This window comes from Carassius gibelio, chromosome B13 (assembly GCF_023724105.1).
Source record: "Carassius gibelio isolate Cgi1373 ecotype wild population from Czech Republic chromosome B13, carGib1.2-hapl.c, whole genome shotgun sequence".
In the NCBI taxonomy this organism is placed as follows: Eukaryota; Metazoa; Chordata; class Actinopteri; order Cypriniformes; family Cyprinidae; genus Carassius; species Carassius gibelio.
Genome location: NC_068408.1, coordinates 2844522 through 2863542, shown reverse-complemented (window position 1 = coordinate 2863542; position 19021 = coordinate 2844522). Strand labels below are relative to the sequence as shown.

The following is a 19021-nucleotide window of genomic DNA, read 5'->3' as shown; positions in this document are numbered from 1 at the left end:
TATGACCTTTACCACAAATTAAAATCTTAAGTGTGTTAAGTTTTGTTAACGTCTTCAGAATCACACCTAATGAGGCCTACATACTTCATATTGCTCAGGTATTAAAACTGCTTTAGAATTCCAGATAAGACTTGGTGAAGCCAACACATTAATTTGTCTTGAACTTCTAGTTCTTGATTTTATATTGAATACACTTTCGATGAATTTTTAAATGTTGGATTTTAAAGCTTGCCTGGATCATATAATTTTGACTCCAGATGGTGGCATTAAACTGAAAGGATCTGCATTAAGAGAAACTTGAGGCCCTTGTTGTCAGAACGGCTAAGAATAGTTTCTGGAAGAGCTCTTAGTGCTCATCTCTTCATCCGTTCACTAAAAGCACTGAGAATAACACACAGAAACAGATGAATGATTTCACTCGGGTTATTCGGAGGTCATTTCTTCAGCTCTTGAAGACATCTTTTAAACTTTCCAGATGATTCAGGAAGGGCATTGTGAAAAACAAACAAGCCGAAGATCATATTACATTTCAGTTTTGTATAATTTCTCGACATCATGTGAAGAGAAACGATGAGAAAGTTTTGTAAAAGCCAGCACGCAGCCTGAACTAAGAGCTCACTGCTGATATTTCTATGTTTGAGGTAAATCTGGATGCAGTGATGCATTAAATATGAAGCAAACCACGTTATACAGCTCTGTAACCTCATATTACCTCCTGCCAGTGCCAACAGTGATAGTTTTAATCTTAACAGCAACACACTTGTTCACCAGACACTTTTTAGTAGCTATCCAAGAATCCTCCAAAATCCAAGAATTGGCAGTTAAACTATTGACATTTTTAAGAAGGCAAGAGACTACACACACACAGAAAACCCCCATTGTTTTTCATACAGTAGTCAATTTTGGGATATTGTGCTTCTATAACGTTTCAATTGGGTGAAAAGGAAAACCTCCAGAAACATTTTTAAGCGTTTATTTAATTGCACGGTATCGGTTTGTGTCTGAAGATTTCAATTACAATACTTATCTTTAAAATATTTAAAATGTTTTATACTGTACCCATCTATATTTTAAAGGTTTCCCCCGATTTCAATTATTATACATATTTTAAAAAGTCTGTTTCTCAAAATATATCTTTTTATCTACACTTAAGTAACTTACAAACACCAACCTTTATACCAACATATAACATTCACTTGATTAATAAAAAAAACCTAATGTTCTATTATAATACATATCCTAAAAGCTGTTTTTATTTATTTTAATCAACACTTACTGTACATACACCAGACTTTACGATTTTATTCCCATCTTCAGTATATTCTGAATTAATATAAAAACGGGTTCGATCATATATAATTCACATGATTTTATATACCCGTTGAAATTTTCTTTTTGATTTGGTGAGATGTAAAAAAAAAAAAAAGATTTCCAAAATTCTAAACATTTAACAAAACCAAACAAATATTTTGAATCAGTTTTTTTCCCAATGCTCAGATTTTTGCTTTAGATGCTTATGCAAATGAATGCATACTTAATCAGACAATGCATTATTTGCATATTCAAACAATCAATTGGGTAAGTATGGTGACATCTATTCTAAAGTTGATTTATAAGCACACACACATTTGCAATCCTGTTGTAATGTTTTATTGTTCATAAATGAACGTTTCAGTGTAACAATTTTGGCTTGCAGCTAAGATAAAAGCAGTGGAAAGGATTTGCGTGCTTGGTGATTTCAAGATCTCTCAGTAACAGAGAACGCAAAGCGCAAAGATGACAGAAAGACAGGTAACAAGAGGAAGCACAGGTGAAGCTGCCCTGGCGATTCTCAAACCCTGTGTGAATTTGACATCTGCTGGTGGATCTACACAGCCGGCATAACAGAGCAGGCTTAGAAAGGACAAGTAAACATGATTAGTGTGTCGTATGGACGGGTGTAGGGGAAAATGTCAAGAAAACGAAGAGAGATGGTGAACATGCATGTGTCAGTGCTGGGTCCAGACGCAGCCGCAGGGATCGCCGCACTTCCTCTTCCTGTCCCAGAGCGAGCGCAGCTCCTGCGGCGAGTGCTGCGGCGAGGACAGCATGTCCACATAACACTCCTTCTCACACAGCCATCCCGAATCCTGACAAACACACACTACATTACAGCCGGATCTCATCCTGCAGCATCACTGAAGCTCACGGGGTCGACTCCCAGGGAATGCACTGACTGCAAGTTAAAGTCACTTGGGATGAAAGTTTCTGCCAGATGCATGAATGTAAACTCAATTATTTATGGATGAACACAAGAATGGAGAAAACGCTCCCCTAAACGGGCTTCAGGACACGCGCTCAAACCCTGCTGACTTCAACAAGAGACTTGTGTTCATCCACATAAAAACAGGATTTACGGTTTTATATCTCGGTTATGTTGAAGTACTTTATTGGCATGCTTTGTGTTTACATACAATATTCCCAAGGCATTATACACAAAAAAGTAATGGCCTATATTTATATATATTTCAATATATATTTATATATCTTAAAGTACAGTAATATATAGTAAGTATTTTTGTTTATAATGTCTTACGTTTATTTTAGATTTTCTATAAATTAATATTTTTATATAAATATTTTAACATAATAGTGAAATACAAACAATATACACAAACACACACTAACACATATGTATATATATATATATATATATATATTTTAATTAAAACCTATAAATAAATGCAGACTGAATGGATGTGAAAAGACTTATAACCAGCATAACAAAAAAAGTTTTTTTAACCAAAACACCTACTCTTCCTTTCATTTTAAATAAATATTTTATAAAATCCAAAATATACTTTTTTGAACTAAACCCACCTAAAATATTAAACTGGTAGCCTTTGATTATATTGATTAGAGAGAAGGTGGGTTCTGAAGGTGTACAGCTACGGAAAAAAAATAAAAGAGTTTGTTTTTCACCTGATATTTGCGAGGCCCGACGGCAGCCATCCAGATGCCCATGCTCACATCCTCTCCCTGTGAAAACACATTTAACTGCTGAAAAACCTCATGAAGCTACTGAATCCATCATCAGAATGAGTACAGGATTACAGAGTAGTTTGATACGATACACATGATATCTCGATCTGTAGGTAAGATGAGGAGATGAAGACAGGACCTGGTAAGCTTTGAGATGTTGAGCGTTGCTGGCGAGCCACTCCACCAGATCCCTGGACACCACGTATCCAGATCCACAGGCGAAGGCCGGATACACTGGACTGGAGTACTCCAGCTCCTGCCACTTCCCCACACGATCCACGGCCCAGTTCTGCCTGAAACTGACCAACCACAGCCATGAGACCGCAGCGATGACATCACAGCTCTGCTCTGATACGCTGATACAACTAAGCTAGTTATCCTTTCACCAGGAAATGGATGTCACCAAACACTTCATAAAATAAGCTATAGAAAAAAGATACGAATTGCAAGTAAAATTCTATATATATATATAAAATAAAATAAAATATAATTTGAGAAAATTTTGTGCATTATTTTAAATTGTTCTTTTACCAGAAAACGGTTGTCACTTGTACGTTCAGATATATAAAAATATATATATATATTTATATAAATTATATATTTTTAGATAATAATAACACACATACTTCCATTCGATTAATAATTCTTTTACCAAAAAATGATTGTCACTTATGTTTTAAAATGTTTTAATATACATAAAAATATAGAATATATAAAAATGAAATAAATACAAATATATTTTTTTTTATACATACTTTTTTCTACAAATGATCATTTTACCAGAAAACATTTGCTATTCCAGATATACATAAAAAGTATATAAAAATATAAAACTTTAATAAATCATAATTTAAGACAAAATACTTCCGTTCTACAAAGAATAAATAAATTATCAAAAATTTTCAACAATCAAGCATTATTTTAATTATCATTTTACCAGAAAATGATTGATACAATATTATATTATATATATATTTTTTTATTTATTTACTGCATTGCACTGAAACTTTTTTGGCACTGCCAAAAGCATGAGTTACACTGATGTACAGTAAGTTTAAAGTGTTTATTTAGAGTTGTCAGGATGGATTTATGATTCTAAGACGGCTCTTTTTGCTCTCTCTGATTTCTTCTATTTTATTGATATCGGCTGTATATCTGGGGAACTCACTTTCCCCACCACAGGCTGCTCTGTGAGAGGCGTTTGAGCTCCGTCTTCAGCAGCACGGCATCCACGTCGATATAGCAATCATCATCTGTCTTCAGCAGCAGCTTGAAATCAGCGTTTCCCACCGACCTGTTGACACGCTTCATTACAAACCCCTCATTCACACGCCAAGACAACATCGAGTCTGACTCGAATACAGACAGAACACAGTAACCCATTACTAACTGACTGACTGACGGCCAGAGTTCTCTTAGGCAAGGTTTAGGAATTAATTCATAAAGCAAAAGATATACCTGGAGAACGAGGTGTGAGAGGAGATTGGGTGCAGCACTAACCACTTATAAAACTGCAGCAGTTTCAAAGGCACGTTCCTGTAGGTGTCCACCACGTCCACAAACACCATGTCTCCATGTCTGAGGCTCTCCTCCCGCAGGGCCTCGTCCTCCTCTCTCAGCTGAGCCTCGCGGATCCGCTGGCGTCTGGCTCGCCCACGCAGCAGCTCCGACAACACCTGCACATCTGAGAGAGAGAGAGAGAGAGAGAGAGAGAGAGATTATTCTCCTAGCATTTTGACTTTATTCTCTTAGTATTATGACTTTTCTCTAAACATTTAAACTTTATTTCTAGAAACATTTAGACTATTCTCGTAGTTTTTCAAATGTATTCTCTTAGCATTACGACTTTTCTCGAAACATTTTCAACTTTATTCCCGTAGTATTTCAACTTTATTCTCTTAGTATTACGACTTTTCTCAAAACATATAAACTTTATTTTCTGAATGTTATCGTCATATTTCGACCTTAATCTTGTCATATTTCGACTTTTATTCTCTTAGTATTACGACTTTTCTCGAAACATTTAGACTTTATTCTCGTAGTATTTTAACTTTATTCTCGTAGTATTTCAATTTTATTCTCGAAACGTTTCGACTTTAATATCGTCATGTTTCGACTTTATTCTCTGGATTTTTCGACTTTATTCTCTGGATTTTTCAACTTTATTCTCGGGATTTTTCAACTTTATTCTCGAAACATTAAGACTATTCTTGTAGTTTTTAGACTTTATTCTTAGTATTACGACTTTTCTCGAAACATTTCAACTTTATTCTCTGAATATTTCAACTTTATTCTCATAGTATTTCGACTTTATTCTCTAAATATTATGACTTTTTTCTCATAGTATTACGATTTTATTCTCGAAACATTTAGACTTTATTCTCATAATATTTAGAATTTATTCTCGCAATATTTAGAATTTATTCTCTTAGTTTTACTACTTTTCTCGAAAAATTTCGACTTTATTCTCGTAATCTTAGAATTTTTTTTCGTATCTGTTAGATTCAAATGTAGACACTATGCATTGGCAATACATTGTAACAATTGTCATGCCAGTAATGCACACATTGAATAGAACTGGGAGAGAGAGAGAGAGAGAGAGAGAGAGAGAGAGAGAGAGAGAGAGAGAGAGAGAGAGATCTCACAATTTATTCACAATGATTTTGCTGGTGAATTAAGCTACATGAACATTCTATATGATTTTGTAACAATAATTTTGATGCACTTTTTATTTGGTTACTTAAAGAGTGTTATAATGGTGCATATAAATTCTGAAGATTAACCCTTATATGAATGAATGTTTCACCGATCGTTATTACATATTCAGGTCTTTCAGCGATTCCTGATCTACATTTCCAGCACAGATGGATCTCTAAAAAAAAAAAAAAAGTATCTGTTTTTTAAGAACAATAACAGAAGAATACAAGAAAGCTTATTTTGTTACCTTTTGAAACTTGAAAGGGTTCAATACTGCAAAGACTCATTAAATTGATCAAAAGTGACAGTTAAGACATTCATAACGTTGCAAAAGATTTCTATTTCAAAAAAATGCTGTTCTTCTGAACTTTGTTCATCAAAGAATCCTGAAAAAAATACATTATGGTTTCAACTTTGATAATCAGAAATGTTTCTTGAGCAGCAAATCAGCATATTATTCTGATTTCTGAAGATCATGTGACACTGAAGACTAGAGTAATGGTGCTAAAAATGTAACTTTAATCACAGGAATAAATTACAGTTTAACAGATATTCACATAGAAAACAGCTGTTTTAAATTGTAAAAATATTTCACAATATTCCTGTTTTTACTGTAATTTTGATCAAATAAATGCAGCCTCGGTGAGCAAAAGGGCTTCTTTTAAAAACATTTTAAAAGTCGAAACGACCAAAACTTTTGAATGCTAGTGCATTTATAGTTATTTCTATTTCATGGTGTCACAATGCTGATATCCCTTATTTTTATTGATCATCAAAACACAAGGCTGAATCACACAGAACACAAACACTACATAATTGATCTCATCATACCATACACTGAGAAAGTGAATCCTCCAGCTAAGCCCGGGAAGCCCAAAGCGCTCCGGTGAGGCAACGTTCCCTCCTCTATCTGAGGAAATACAGGAGATATCCATTAAAGATACTGCTTATAAAAAAGAAATAGGGATGTTTGCTAAGTCAAGCATCACTATTGTTCATACTTTAGGTTAGAAGTTACTAAAAAGCCTTTTCTACAGACTAAAATATCACAGAGACTCTTTATTGGGGCCATTAAAGGTGAATGAAAATTAGCTGAAAATGTGCTCATCCTCGGGTCATTCAAGATCAGGATGAGTTTGTTTCTTCATCAGGTTTGGAGAAATGTAGCATTGCATCAGTGTCTCATCAATGGATGCTCTGCAGTGAATGGGTGCCGTCAGAATGAGAGTCCAAACAGCTGATAAAAACATCACAATAATAATCCACAGCACTCCAGTAAATGTCTTAAGAAGCTGCATGTTCGTAAGAAACAAATCCATCATTACGAGATCATTCAAACGGCTGCTTCAGGCCAAAATATGAGTCTATAATCCATAATAATGATAATAATAACAAGTGTCACATAAAAATCCAGCCACATATTTATTTAGAGCTGTTTTGACTTGTAAACTGTGCTTGATCTGTGCAGATTTCTCTCCTGATTCAGACCACTTTTTCACTGGAGGAAGAGTTATGGATTATGGACTTAAAAACATCTTAATGCTGGATTTGTTTCAGCTTTTGTCTTCTCCTGATGTGAACTGATGGACTGGAGTGCTGTGGATTATTATCGTTATGTTTTTATCAGCTGTTTGGACTCTCATTCTGACGGCACCCATTCACTGCAGAGCATCCATTGATGAGACACTGATGCAATGCTACATTTATCCAAAATCTGATGAAGGAACAAACTCATCCTAACCTTGGATGACCTGAGGGTGAGTCAATATAAGCACATGTTCATTTCTGGCTTAACTATGGCTTTAAGAAACCCTGGAGAACACCTATGTACTACACCAGATCTAGTTTCCCTCACAGATCCAAACTTGAGCACGCCTCCTCCGTTACTCAGGTGGACCGCAGACGTGTTGACAGACATCAGTCCCGTCGAATCCTGAGCCTCCCACAGAAGAGTTCCCTCAAAACCCTGTTCACAAACACCACGTCCTTCAGTGTGAGTGAGATCAGCAGCATTCAATGATGTTTAAACACTAATTAGTGGTTAGTGTGGGGGTCTTTTCTGCTCGTGTTACCTTGGGAAGAATGAACTGCTCGACGGCTTTGTAAAACATCCCACCTACACGTGTGCCTGGACTCAGTGCACTGAAGCGAGCGGTGACCACCGGCTCCTGCACACACACACACACACACACACACACACACACACACACGTCAACAGGAACACCACACACGATATTTGCTCAGCTGCAGACAGTGATGTTCTCAGAATAATCCATTGTGACATGCACAAGTCCTGATGTGATTTCTGGATCCTCACTGGGCCAACAACATTTTTCTGAACCGAGAAATGTCATGTCCATCACATCACACATAATCGGTTTACTTTGACATTTCTGTGGTGGTAATTGCATTTTAAGAATAAAATGTGTCTCGTTAAGGCTATTTTATACAACCCTAAATGCACGCACATAATATTTGTACATTTTTACATGGCCAACTTACTTTATTACAAAACAATAATAATAATAATAAAAACTAGCAAAATTTCTGAACCAGCTAATTTTCTTTTTTATTAACAAATACTCTATAAATAAAAGAAAAAAAAAGAAAAAAGCTCTCTATATATTTATGAACCAGCAAATATTATTTGAATCACACCTGGGTTTTTTTCTATTAATAAATATTCAGTAAAAAAAAAATCTCTCTCTTTCTCTCTATGAATGTGTATATATTTATATTTATATATGCACACACATAAATATTTTTACACATGCAATTTAAATTCATTCTATGAACAGTAAGGCAATTAAGGCAATTTTTTTACATCCAAGATGCATGCAAAAATATCCTTAAATTCATAATTTGACAACTGATGCAAAAAAAAAAAAAACTCAGGTTTTTAGATAGCTAAATGAATAAATAAATCTAACGTTTGAAAAAAATAGGATTTTACTTTTATGATAGATGTTCATATATTAAAAGTAGACATCTACGTCTTGGATAAGCGTAAAAAAAAACTATAAAATAAAATGCATTTTACAAGAAGCAAGTGCATGAATGATGATTAAAAATCATAATCAAAAACCAAGTTTTAATCGGATCTTCCTATAACAAAAGAAAAACCCCCCGGACGTAAAAATGTCCTGTGCGGTGATTTTCTGCTAAAAATATTTTCCCAAAACCAATGACTTTTAATGCATAAATTCTGTTAGTTTCTAATGCTATAATAAAGTAATTCCCCAAAACATGCACAAATACAGTACCTTGTGCATGTTAAACATGTGCAGCGTTACTGAACTTATTGGTAAAATACAATAATTATATGACTATCATTGATTTCCCGATGCGTCTCATCCCATCGGTCAGTGTGGAGATGTATGAGGCGATGTGTGATTGCATCAAGCTGCTCCGCCGACCTCTGATCTCCTCCAATGAAACATCAGAGACTCCACAATCAAAGGCACTGATGGAGAAGACCTTATTGAATTTGCTCTCCGCACATTTATCTCCGCAGCTCGCGATATGTCTCTCGACTCGTGTTGCACGCTGCCGTCTCCAGTACATTTATCAAATAAATGAGTAATGTCTAGCAGGATGATGAAAACTCACCTTAAAAAGCCAACAGGATATTTTGGGTTTCTCTTGGGGCAAGAACAAATCGAATGACTTTATAAAGTGCAAAAGTGACTGTTCTGTGCATATTTAACAGCTTCAGCGGCTCGTGATCTGAAAATGGGTCAATGGTTTAAATGATTACTAGATTTTATTTGGTTAAGTTTAGCAGCAGGAACATAATCTAAATTCTACAGAAAAATTAAACCATTATTATTCTTTTAATTTTATTCTTAATGTATTCATAACAACAACTATAATTTAAATTAAAATATTAGGACAATCATAACATTAATTATATTTTATTTATTTTTTTATAACAACTTTGTAATAATAATAATAATAATAATAATAATAATAATAATCATATATTTATATAACAATTGTAAAGATAATAAATCATTTACATTAAAATATAATAATAATAGTTTTATTTTTATTATATGAATGGATTAATTATGAATATTTAAATAAGATTTAATTCCATAATAACAGTGTGTGTGTATAATATGTATATATATATATATATATATATATATATATATATATATATATATATATATATATATATATATATATATATATATGAACATAAGAGAGAAATATGAAAAATGACAACTTTTTAAATGCATAAAAGTAAGTTTGACTTTAGATGGTTTTGTGCTCAATGCAAATAAAATAATATGTCTTGAGGGTTATATTTTCTTTATGTTCATGGTTTTCATTTCAAGGAATAGGGTATATATATATATAACATATTTCTCTCTTATGTTCATAACTGTGCATTCTGTTGATCATGTGAAGTTTATTGTAATATGAATCATTTTCATTCGATTTTATCGGTTGTTTTGTCTTTGTGTTTGCTCTGTAACTCTAAACCTCCTGTACTGTGATGTCGGGTCGATGGAGATCTTTGCAGTAAAGCCAGATGTGAAGCAGTGACTCCAGACTGTGTTTGTGCTCGTACCTCCTGATCCACCTGGAAGAGCCGCACGGTGACGTTGCCTCTGAAGTCGTCTCGCGGTCCGTTGGGAAAGACGCCCAGCTGGGTGATGACCACCGAGTGAAGGACCTTGAAGTCCAGACTGACGGCGGACACATCGGAGGGCAGCAGCGCAGACGAGTCGGGAACGCTCAACACAGACATCTCCTGTCCAGCAGCTGAAGCAGAGCTCACTCAGTCAGTCATGCTTCTGCTTAAATACTCAAGAAAAGAAAAGGTGTTCCTGCGGCTCAGTGGAAGAGCATTGTGTTAGCAGCGCAAAAGGTTGTGGGTTCAATTCCCCGGGAACACACATACTGATCAAAAACAAATGTGTAGCATGAATGCACTGTAAGTCACTAAAAATGTGGATAAAAGCATCTGCTGCTAAATGCATAAAATGTAATGTAAATGTAAATGTGTTCAGCAAGCAAATATCTATGTGTGTGTATAGATATATATATATATATATATATGCACTGTTGGTTTTGATTGCTTCTGTTTGTAAGTTGTTTTGGATAAATATGACCCTGGAGCACAAAACCTTAAGTCTTAAGTGTCAATTTGTCAAAATAGAGATTTATGCATCATCCGAAAGCTAAATAAATGAGCTCTCCATTGATGTATGGTTTGTTAGGATAAGACAATATTTGGCTGAGATACAACTATTTGAAAATCTGGAAGGGTGCAAAGAAAAACTAAATATTGAGAAAATCATTTTTTTATTTGTTCAAATGAATTCTTAGCAATGCATATTAGTAATCGAAAAGTACGTTTTGATATATTTACAGTACGACATTTACAAAATATCTTCATGGATCATGTTCTTTACTTAATATCCTAATGATTTTTGGCATAAAAAAAAAAAAAAAAAATGTATAATTTTGACCCATACAATGTATTTTTGGCTATTGCTACAAATAAACCCCAGAGACTTTTATTTATATATATATATATATATATATATATATATATATATATATATATATATATATATATATATATATATATATAGTGTTTAAAATGCAATAGTAGTGTAACTTTTTCAATTAATTTATAAAAGTAACGGCTTACTTTTGTTTACTTCTTGATTACTTTCTTAAATTTCTCATGAATGTTTTCACCCGTTTCCCATTTCCAAACATTTACACCACGCAGGGTTAAACTTACAGGAGTAGGCTCTTATTCAACACTCATTACTGTCAGACTTCAGAAATCCTTCATCACTTGAATTAAGATAATTGATATTATTAATTAAAAGAGTTAGAACAAAATCTGACTTCAGTGCTGCTTTTACTTTGTAATATGATTGTTTTCTCAATTTTTCTCATGAAGTGACTCTAAAAATATGTTTATGTGTTTTAATGAATGCAAAAACCCATGAATTTTGTCATGTGACTAAACCCTGGCTATGGATAAAGGCAGATGTCATGAGCAGACGGAGCCGTTTTCACACACCGCTGCACAATAATCCAAACATCAGCACTTTAAGAGACTCGTCTGCTCTGAACTACTGGCTCTCTTAATTAGAAAGCAGCCATTTATTACCCAGGAGATCAATTGGAGGAACAGAGTCGTTAATAGAGAAACGGGACGCTTGTTCACTGCTTCACTCGTCCTTGAGACAAAAACCAATTAAAGGCTGCGCAGACGAGAGACAGAAGCGCGCAGATGTGGCTGAACAGCCATCAGGAAAAGCTTTTAGAGCACACAGGATCTTCTCTCGCTGTTAAAGGGCTCATTAGCATAACGCTACGCCAATCACCACCACCAAAGTCCAAGAGAATCCCTCTGAAAGTGTCTTCAAAACACCGAAAACTGAGCTGCGGCTTGCATTTAAAGTTCAAAACGTAATTGTGTTTCAACTAGTGCTTTCAAAATTTAACAGGCGATTAATTTTTCAGTTTTTTTACGTGCACAGACGCTTCGTATCAAAGCGTGCAATAAACTACATGCATGCAATGTTACTAAAAAGGTATTTAAAGCTGCTTTAAAACCGTGCATGCATGTTTTACGTTATATACGTTACATAGGTTACATTTAAAGAACACGTCTTTGAAATGTGAATCCCATCATTGTGTCCCTCATTTAACACGCACCATTTAACTCGTCAGTTCATTAGCAGAGACTCTGAGGCTTAAGTAGGTCAGAAAAGATACGAAAAAAGAGAGAGAAAATACGAAGTGTAGCAATGTGTCACGTTCAGCAGAGGAAGGTCTTAAAGTGACAGCAGCCAAAACAACCTGATAACCAGCTGCTTAATCAAAGAAAAAGAAAGGAAATCAACAGCGTTATTTAACTTTAAGGGCTCATGTATGTTTCATTTAGAATGTATTGATAACTGTATTAAATATCTGTATGTATAAGGGCACAAGTACAGCTAAATATGACATTTATTATAACAGGTGTGTGTAAAGATTGTAAGTTCACTTAAATTAGAAGTTTTTTTTTTTAAGTCTAGTAAATGTTAAAATTGATAGCTTTCAATTATAATTTAATGTTGGATGACTATAGTCAATGGTTAAATATTAGGCGAAAAATGCCATTAAACAAATGTAAAAAAATATACGGTCTTTATGTTGTTTGCACATTCTTTTGAGGATTGAATGTGAAAACTGAATTGTTGCAATCTAAAAGTACATTTAAAAACGTAAATGTTAGGTGGGATTAATCATAATTAATTTATATAAATGTTAAGACAAAACACTGTTAAAGTAATGATTATATAACATTCTTACAAGTGATATACCTTCTCTTAATGTTTAGACAAAACGTTTTTAGATTAACATTCTTAAAAAGCCCATTCAATGTAACAGACGCTCCAAGAATTGTTTTTGCAACATTAAATAACGTTCTAATCAACAATACAACTGGACCTTTTAACATTCATAAAATCTGGATATAGCAATTTTCTTGGAATAATAATAAATAAAAAAACATAACATATTTTGGGTGAGAATAAAGTTAGATGCTGTTGTAACACTTATTTTATCATCTTTAAAAATCGAGGCTTTTTAAGATTATTAGAATATTCAAAATAAATGTTCAAATAATGTTATATTTTGGGTGAAGTTAGTAGAATGTTGTAAGGCATGTTTTTTGTAACTTTTAAGTAATGTTCTAATCAAGACATTTTAAAGTTCTTAGAATATTCCAAAAAAAAACATGAAAGCAACGTTACATTTTGGATGTTTTTAAGAAAGTTTTTGTATCCTTTCTATAACATTCTAATTACAAGATGAACTTTTTTATAACATAAATTGGTTACAGTACGTACATAAGGGGTTTCCCAGAAAACAGATAATGTTCAAACAACTTTCAGTAATGTTTCTTTAGAAGCTACAAAAATGTTACGACAAAAAATTAAGTTTATTCTTACATTCGTAAGTTTGATATACATAATGTTGAGAAAAAAATTCTAAATGTATCTCAAAATGTCATAAAAGTAACTTTGTCCATGCCCATGTTGATTAGAGTATTAAAAACTTAAAGTATTAATCTAAGATACATTTAGAACGGATAAAATGTGATTAAGTTGCGATTAATCAAGAGTTAACTCATGACAATCACGCGATTAATCGCGATTTAATATTTTAATTGTTTGACACCACTAATAAATAGCCAATACGTTTAAAAACTTTACTTTTTTATATTTTTTTGAGCAATAAAATCTATGTTGAATCAAAATAGATCTTTCAAAAGCTACTTTTTTGTCAAATTTATTTAATGTTTTTCACATTTATCAAAATAATAATAATCTTTCATGTCTCTGGTCAAATGGATGTGCAATTAATTTACAATTTATTCAATAAACCAATCAGCCGTGCTACTTTTTAAATTCTTCAAAAACTTTTCTCGGAGTTCCACAGAAAAAGTTTTTTAATTTTCAATTCCAAATGAACTGTTGATGATGAAGATGTGGCTCAGCCATGGAAATGCAGAACAGAAGCTGGAATCACACTGTTATAACAGGAAATCAGCTGGAAACCAAAACATGCTGACTATTTAGAAGAGAATCGCACTTTGATTTCAGGCCACATACTGCGAGACTCATGTCCGAGCGCGCGGGTCTGATGAGAATCCTAACGTACGAACTGCAGCAAAGCGCCATTACATAAGCCCCACGAATCAGCAGCTCTGAACTGAGGAACATGTCAGGGACTCTGGCTTCATTAGAGCGGAGTCTGAGATGGATTCACCTGTCTCCGTGAGGTTCAGCAGCGAGCAGGAATAAGGGTCTTCACGATCCTCCTCCGGCACAGAGCAGCCATGCTCACCAATGATGAATTTCACCATCACCCTTTCGAATAAAACCGCAGACAACATCAAGCATCATTCTCAGTTCTGACTGGCTAGTGAGAGTGATTTAATTGTTCACGGTTGCCGAGCAACATCACGATCTGCTGCATTAATACAGATGTGCATCACAGATGTGTGCATATGCGCTATTTCACAGCAGTCTGCTGAATTTAGAGTCTGTTCTACAATAATAATACTGATCTTTTATTTGTTATACATTATGTGTTCTTTTGATTCATGTCCATTGATTTAGATTAAATCAAATTACAAAACTGTGATTTTTGCAGTAATTTATTACCCAGATTAGGTTGTATGCATAACCATATAGCAATTAAAATACATTAATTATAATAATATTATTATTATTTAAAATCTATTTTATTTTTAGTATTTTGAGGCTGCAAAAAATACTGTAGCTTTTTTTTCGTTGTTATTTTCCAACCACTTTAATAAACCATACAAAACCACAACGCATTTCTTATTTTATTTTATTTATTATGTATTTATTTGTTTAATTTTTGGTTTACCACATACCCCTAATTGCCCTTAAAAAAAAAAAAGATATATACACAATCTTTATAAAAAATAATAATAATAATAATAATGCATTTAATAAATAATTAATATTAAATATTATTTAATATTATATATTAAAAATATGTACATGCATATATTTAAATGCACATAATTTATATTATATATAAAATATATTTAATATAAAAACACAACATTTAAATATATACATGCATGTGTGTGTATTTATATTTACATAATTTAGGATGCGATTAATCTTGATTAATCATGACAGCACTAATATATAGTTAGATTTTTGGGCTGCAATAAACTGTCCTATTTGAGCTTTTTTCATCATTTTCCACCCACTCTCTGTCCCTTAGAAATAAATGTTATGTTCTTTTTGCTCAAAAAGCTGTGGCCTTCAAACATCCAATGTACAACATTGCAGCTTTTGATGAGAACATGCAGCGTACTTTCAAACATATTCATTAATTCATGATAAAACTGTGCAGAATTGATTTGCAGCAGCGCTGGGCTGTGATTCGAACATTAAATCATGTTTGAGCTATTTTAACGAGCATGTGCCTGAACGATCTTTAAACGTGGAATATTTATAAGGATTCGATAAAGTTGCAGGCCAAAATAAATGGCAGAAAAGATCAAGCGGTCAATTTTTTAAGTCAATATCAAGAGCCTAATCTTCTGAAATGAATCGATGTCTGTCTGAAGTGAGAGTTTTAATGAAGCAGAGATCGAAAGATTCACATGCACAGGTGTGTTCGGGGTACCGACCGTTTCTGGAAGTGAGGATGGTGTTGAAGGTACCCCAGCCATGTGTCTCTTATGGCCTGCCGGAGCTCATGATGATGCCGCGCTGACAAAACACCCATCAACACCTCATGCACAGCCTTCTGGTTGTCTGTCAATACAATATTGAACGGAAACACTATAATCAGCACCAAAACAGAGCCTAAAGATATTCATGCTAAAAGCCTTTTTAAAAGAATAGTTCACTCAAACACCAACGTTTGCTGAAAATGTATTTATTCACCCTGAGGCCATCCAAGTTTCTTAATGGGAAATGTAGCATTGCATCAGTGTCTCATCAATGGATGCTCTGCAGTGAATGGGTGCCGTCAGAATGAGAGTCCAAACAGCTGTTGGGTTTGTTTCAGCTTTTGTCTTCTCCAGATGTTCACGGATGGACTGGAGTGCTGTGGATTATTATTGTGATGTTTTTAACAGCTATTTGGACTCTCATTCTGACGGCACCCATTCACTGCAGAGCATCCGTTGATGAGACGCTGATGCAATGCTACATTTCTCCAAACCTGATGAAGAAACAGACTCCTCTACATCACGTATGGCCCGAGGGTGAGTATTTTCAGCAAATGTTTATTATTGCGTGAACTATTCCTTTATAAAGGCTTCTCCAGCAGGTTGAAGGCTCAAACTCAGAAGAGATGATGCAGCGAGATGAAAGTCTCTGGCAGCGGCCCTTTGTGTCCCTTAATGGATGTCACTTGTGTCCTATTCCACCATGTGTGACAAACATCAGAGCGAGGGTGTAATGCGCATCTGTGGCTTTGTTGCCAGGTAGATTTCTCCCACATCTCAGACACTTTCTGCCGTCTCTCTTCTATTGTACACAACTTCACATTCAGATCCGATTCCTTCTTCAATCTGATCACTGTGGTTAACAAGCTGCCGGCATCTGTGTGCACAGCACACTAATGCAGCCTTCATCTAATGCATTAATTCCACATCTAACCCCCCAGCAGAGCCCATTAGTGAAATTATAAATAACTTGCTTACAGATCATTAAAATGCAATGATCAGTGCATTCAATATTAATGCTTATATGCATGCAGTCAATATTAAAGTTCTATTTGCACTGAGCATTAAGGGTCTATACATTACATTATACATTAAGCAGCAATAATTCTATATATTCTATAACTCTCTCTCTCATATTCTCATATATATATATGAACAGTTTTGCAAGATGTGGCGAGATGAAAACCATTTTTTTTATTTTTTTGTAACTTTCAAATAGCATCTTTAGGTTATAATAACATTGAAAATGCAAATCCAGATTTAGATTTTCAAAGATTTATTATAAAAACCTTTTTTATGCAATAAATCCATTGAATCAATATAAAAGTTATTTTTTTGGTATTGAAACTGAAAACCAACAAAATAAGTTGATCCACATACGACAGCCTCTGAACTTGGTCAATACTAATCTTATTCAGATCTTGTGTTTCTTCCCTCTTATGTTAAGCATTTTTTGTTCTATAAGAATTGGGCTTTAATATTCTTTATGCATTGATTTTTTTTTATGCATTCTACATGCACTCAGGGTTAAAATTTTCTTCACTTTTCAGTAATTGTCTATGCATTATATACATGTTTTATATTGGTTCATTTTTTCTATATGAAGTGAGACATTGCAAAGAGTACTTTATGCATTAGCATTATATATTCAGCATCAATGCTCTGTAAAAACTGATCACTGGCACTTATAATATTATATTCATCAGTAGCTTCATAAGAACCGAGTAGTAAGAATTTATATGCATTATTTGGTGTCTATTAATCCACTGTATGCATTCATGCATCTGTCTGACGCGGAGGTCACACCGAAACACTTTCATTCAACACAAACTGTCCTGCCTGAAAATAAGAGACTATCAGACGAACAGAAAGTAGAAGTTGAGCGTTACCTGCAGAGCCGAAGCCCAACAGGAGCGCAGTTCTGTCGGTCCAGCCGAGCCAGTGAAGCAGCGCCGCGGAGACACACACAAACAGCGCCGCTGCCGCGCTTCTCATGGACGGACGACTGGGTCCAGACACCGACGCTTAACGGGCTGCGCACACGACGACCGGACCGGCGGCAACTCGACGCGACGCGCATCGCTGATGTGACGAGGGTCATACGCGCGGCGTCATATCTAACAGCACGCTGATGACGACGACACTCGGGCAGCCAATAGGAGTTGAGCGGTCGACGCGCTATGCCTTCTGGGAAAAGTAGTTCAATAAGGTTCCAGTTTGCATGGAGATCACGTCAAATAAGCGATGACTTTCTTTTTTAACAAAACAAAATGCATTCGCGTTTAATATGATTAACATATAAATCTATTTTACATGACGAAATAACTGTTTTCATATAAAAAAGTGTGTGTGTGTACAAATATATGTGTATAAACCTTGCTACGTGTACAGTGAAGGCTAACTGAGACTCATTGCTCTTGTTGTATTTGATGCTTCTATTGTACTCATTTGTAAGTAGTTTTCGGATAAAAACGTCTGCTAAATTATTTAATTTAAATGTAAATATACCAGAAATCACATAATAATTTTATCGGCTAGTGTATGTAATTAATGTGCTAATTTTCTTGGGTCTCATTTCTGAAGCACTAGCAGAAATTATTTGTTATTCGATCATGAACCCCTGCATAAAGTGTCAAAAGAACGATTTACACGAAAAACGGTCTGAAATGTGTCCCTGGAGCAGAAAATCAGTCTTGAGTCTCTGGGGTATATTTGTAGAAATATCAAAAAATACATTGTATGTGTCAAAATTATAGATTTTTCTTTTATGCCAAAAATCATTAGGATATGTATAAGAAAATATAATGTTCCGTGAAGATATTTTGTAAGTTTCCTACCTTAAATTTATCAAAACTTTTGATTAGTAGGCTAATATGCATTGCTAATCATTCACTTGAACAACTTTAAAGATTATTTCCTCAATATTTTTTTTATTTATTTATTTTTTGCTCCCTCAGATTCTCAAATAGTTGCATCTCGACCAAACGATTCTTTCATAATCACAAATATACAGTATGCATTACTCTGTTGCACCGCTAGGTGTATCCAAAGACCACA

At 34.3% G+C, this 19021-nt stretch overlaps 1 protein-coding gene across 2 annotated transcripts; it reads right to left on the bottom strand.

Annotated features, from left to right (window-relative positions):
- Window positions 1-1634: 1634 nt before the first annotated feature.
- On the bottom strand, window positions 1635-18078 carry b3galnt2 (beta-1,3-N-acetylgalactosaminyltransferase 2). Of its 2 annotated transcripts, none has more exons than XM_052572981.1 (12): window positions 17854-18078; window positions 15920-16046; window positions 14512-14612; window positions 10298-10491; window positions 7791-7886; window positions 7574-7684; window positions 6550-6628; window positions 4522-4705; window positions 4190-4315; window positions 3161-3320; window positions 2962-3018; window positions 1635-2129 (listed from the first exon to the last, which is right to left on the bottom strand). In XM_052572981.1, the coding sequence occupies exons 1-12, from the start codon at window positions 17957-17959 to the stop codon at window positions 1989-1991; spliced, it is 1482 nt and encodes a 493-aa protein (XP_052428941.1). In that variant the 5' UTR covers window positions 17960-18078; the 3' UTR covers window positions 1635-1988. The 2 variants fall into 2 exon arrangements, with proteins under 2 accessions (XP_052428941.1, XP_052428942.1); XM_052572982.1 differs by having other exon boundaries at window positions 3161-3314; window positions 17854-18072.
- Window positions 18079-19021: the final 943 nt, after the last annotated feature.

Bases quoted from the DNA above. Each gene is read 5' to 3' on its own strand.
- b3galnt2 (XM_052572981.1), bottom strand. From the start codon at position 17,959: ATGAGAAGCGCGGCAGCGGCGCTGTTTGTGTGTGTCTCCGCGGCGCTG. The intron at 4,706-6,549 runs GTATGATGAGAT...TCTCTCTCTCAG, and splicing joins ATTCACTTTCTCAGTGTATG to ATGTGCAGGTGTTGTCGGAG. The intron at 2,130-2,961 runs GTGAAAAACAAA...TGTGTTTGTCAG, and splicing joins TCGGGCCTCGCAAATATCAG to GATTCGGGATGGCTGTGTGA.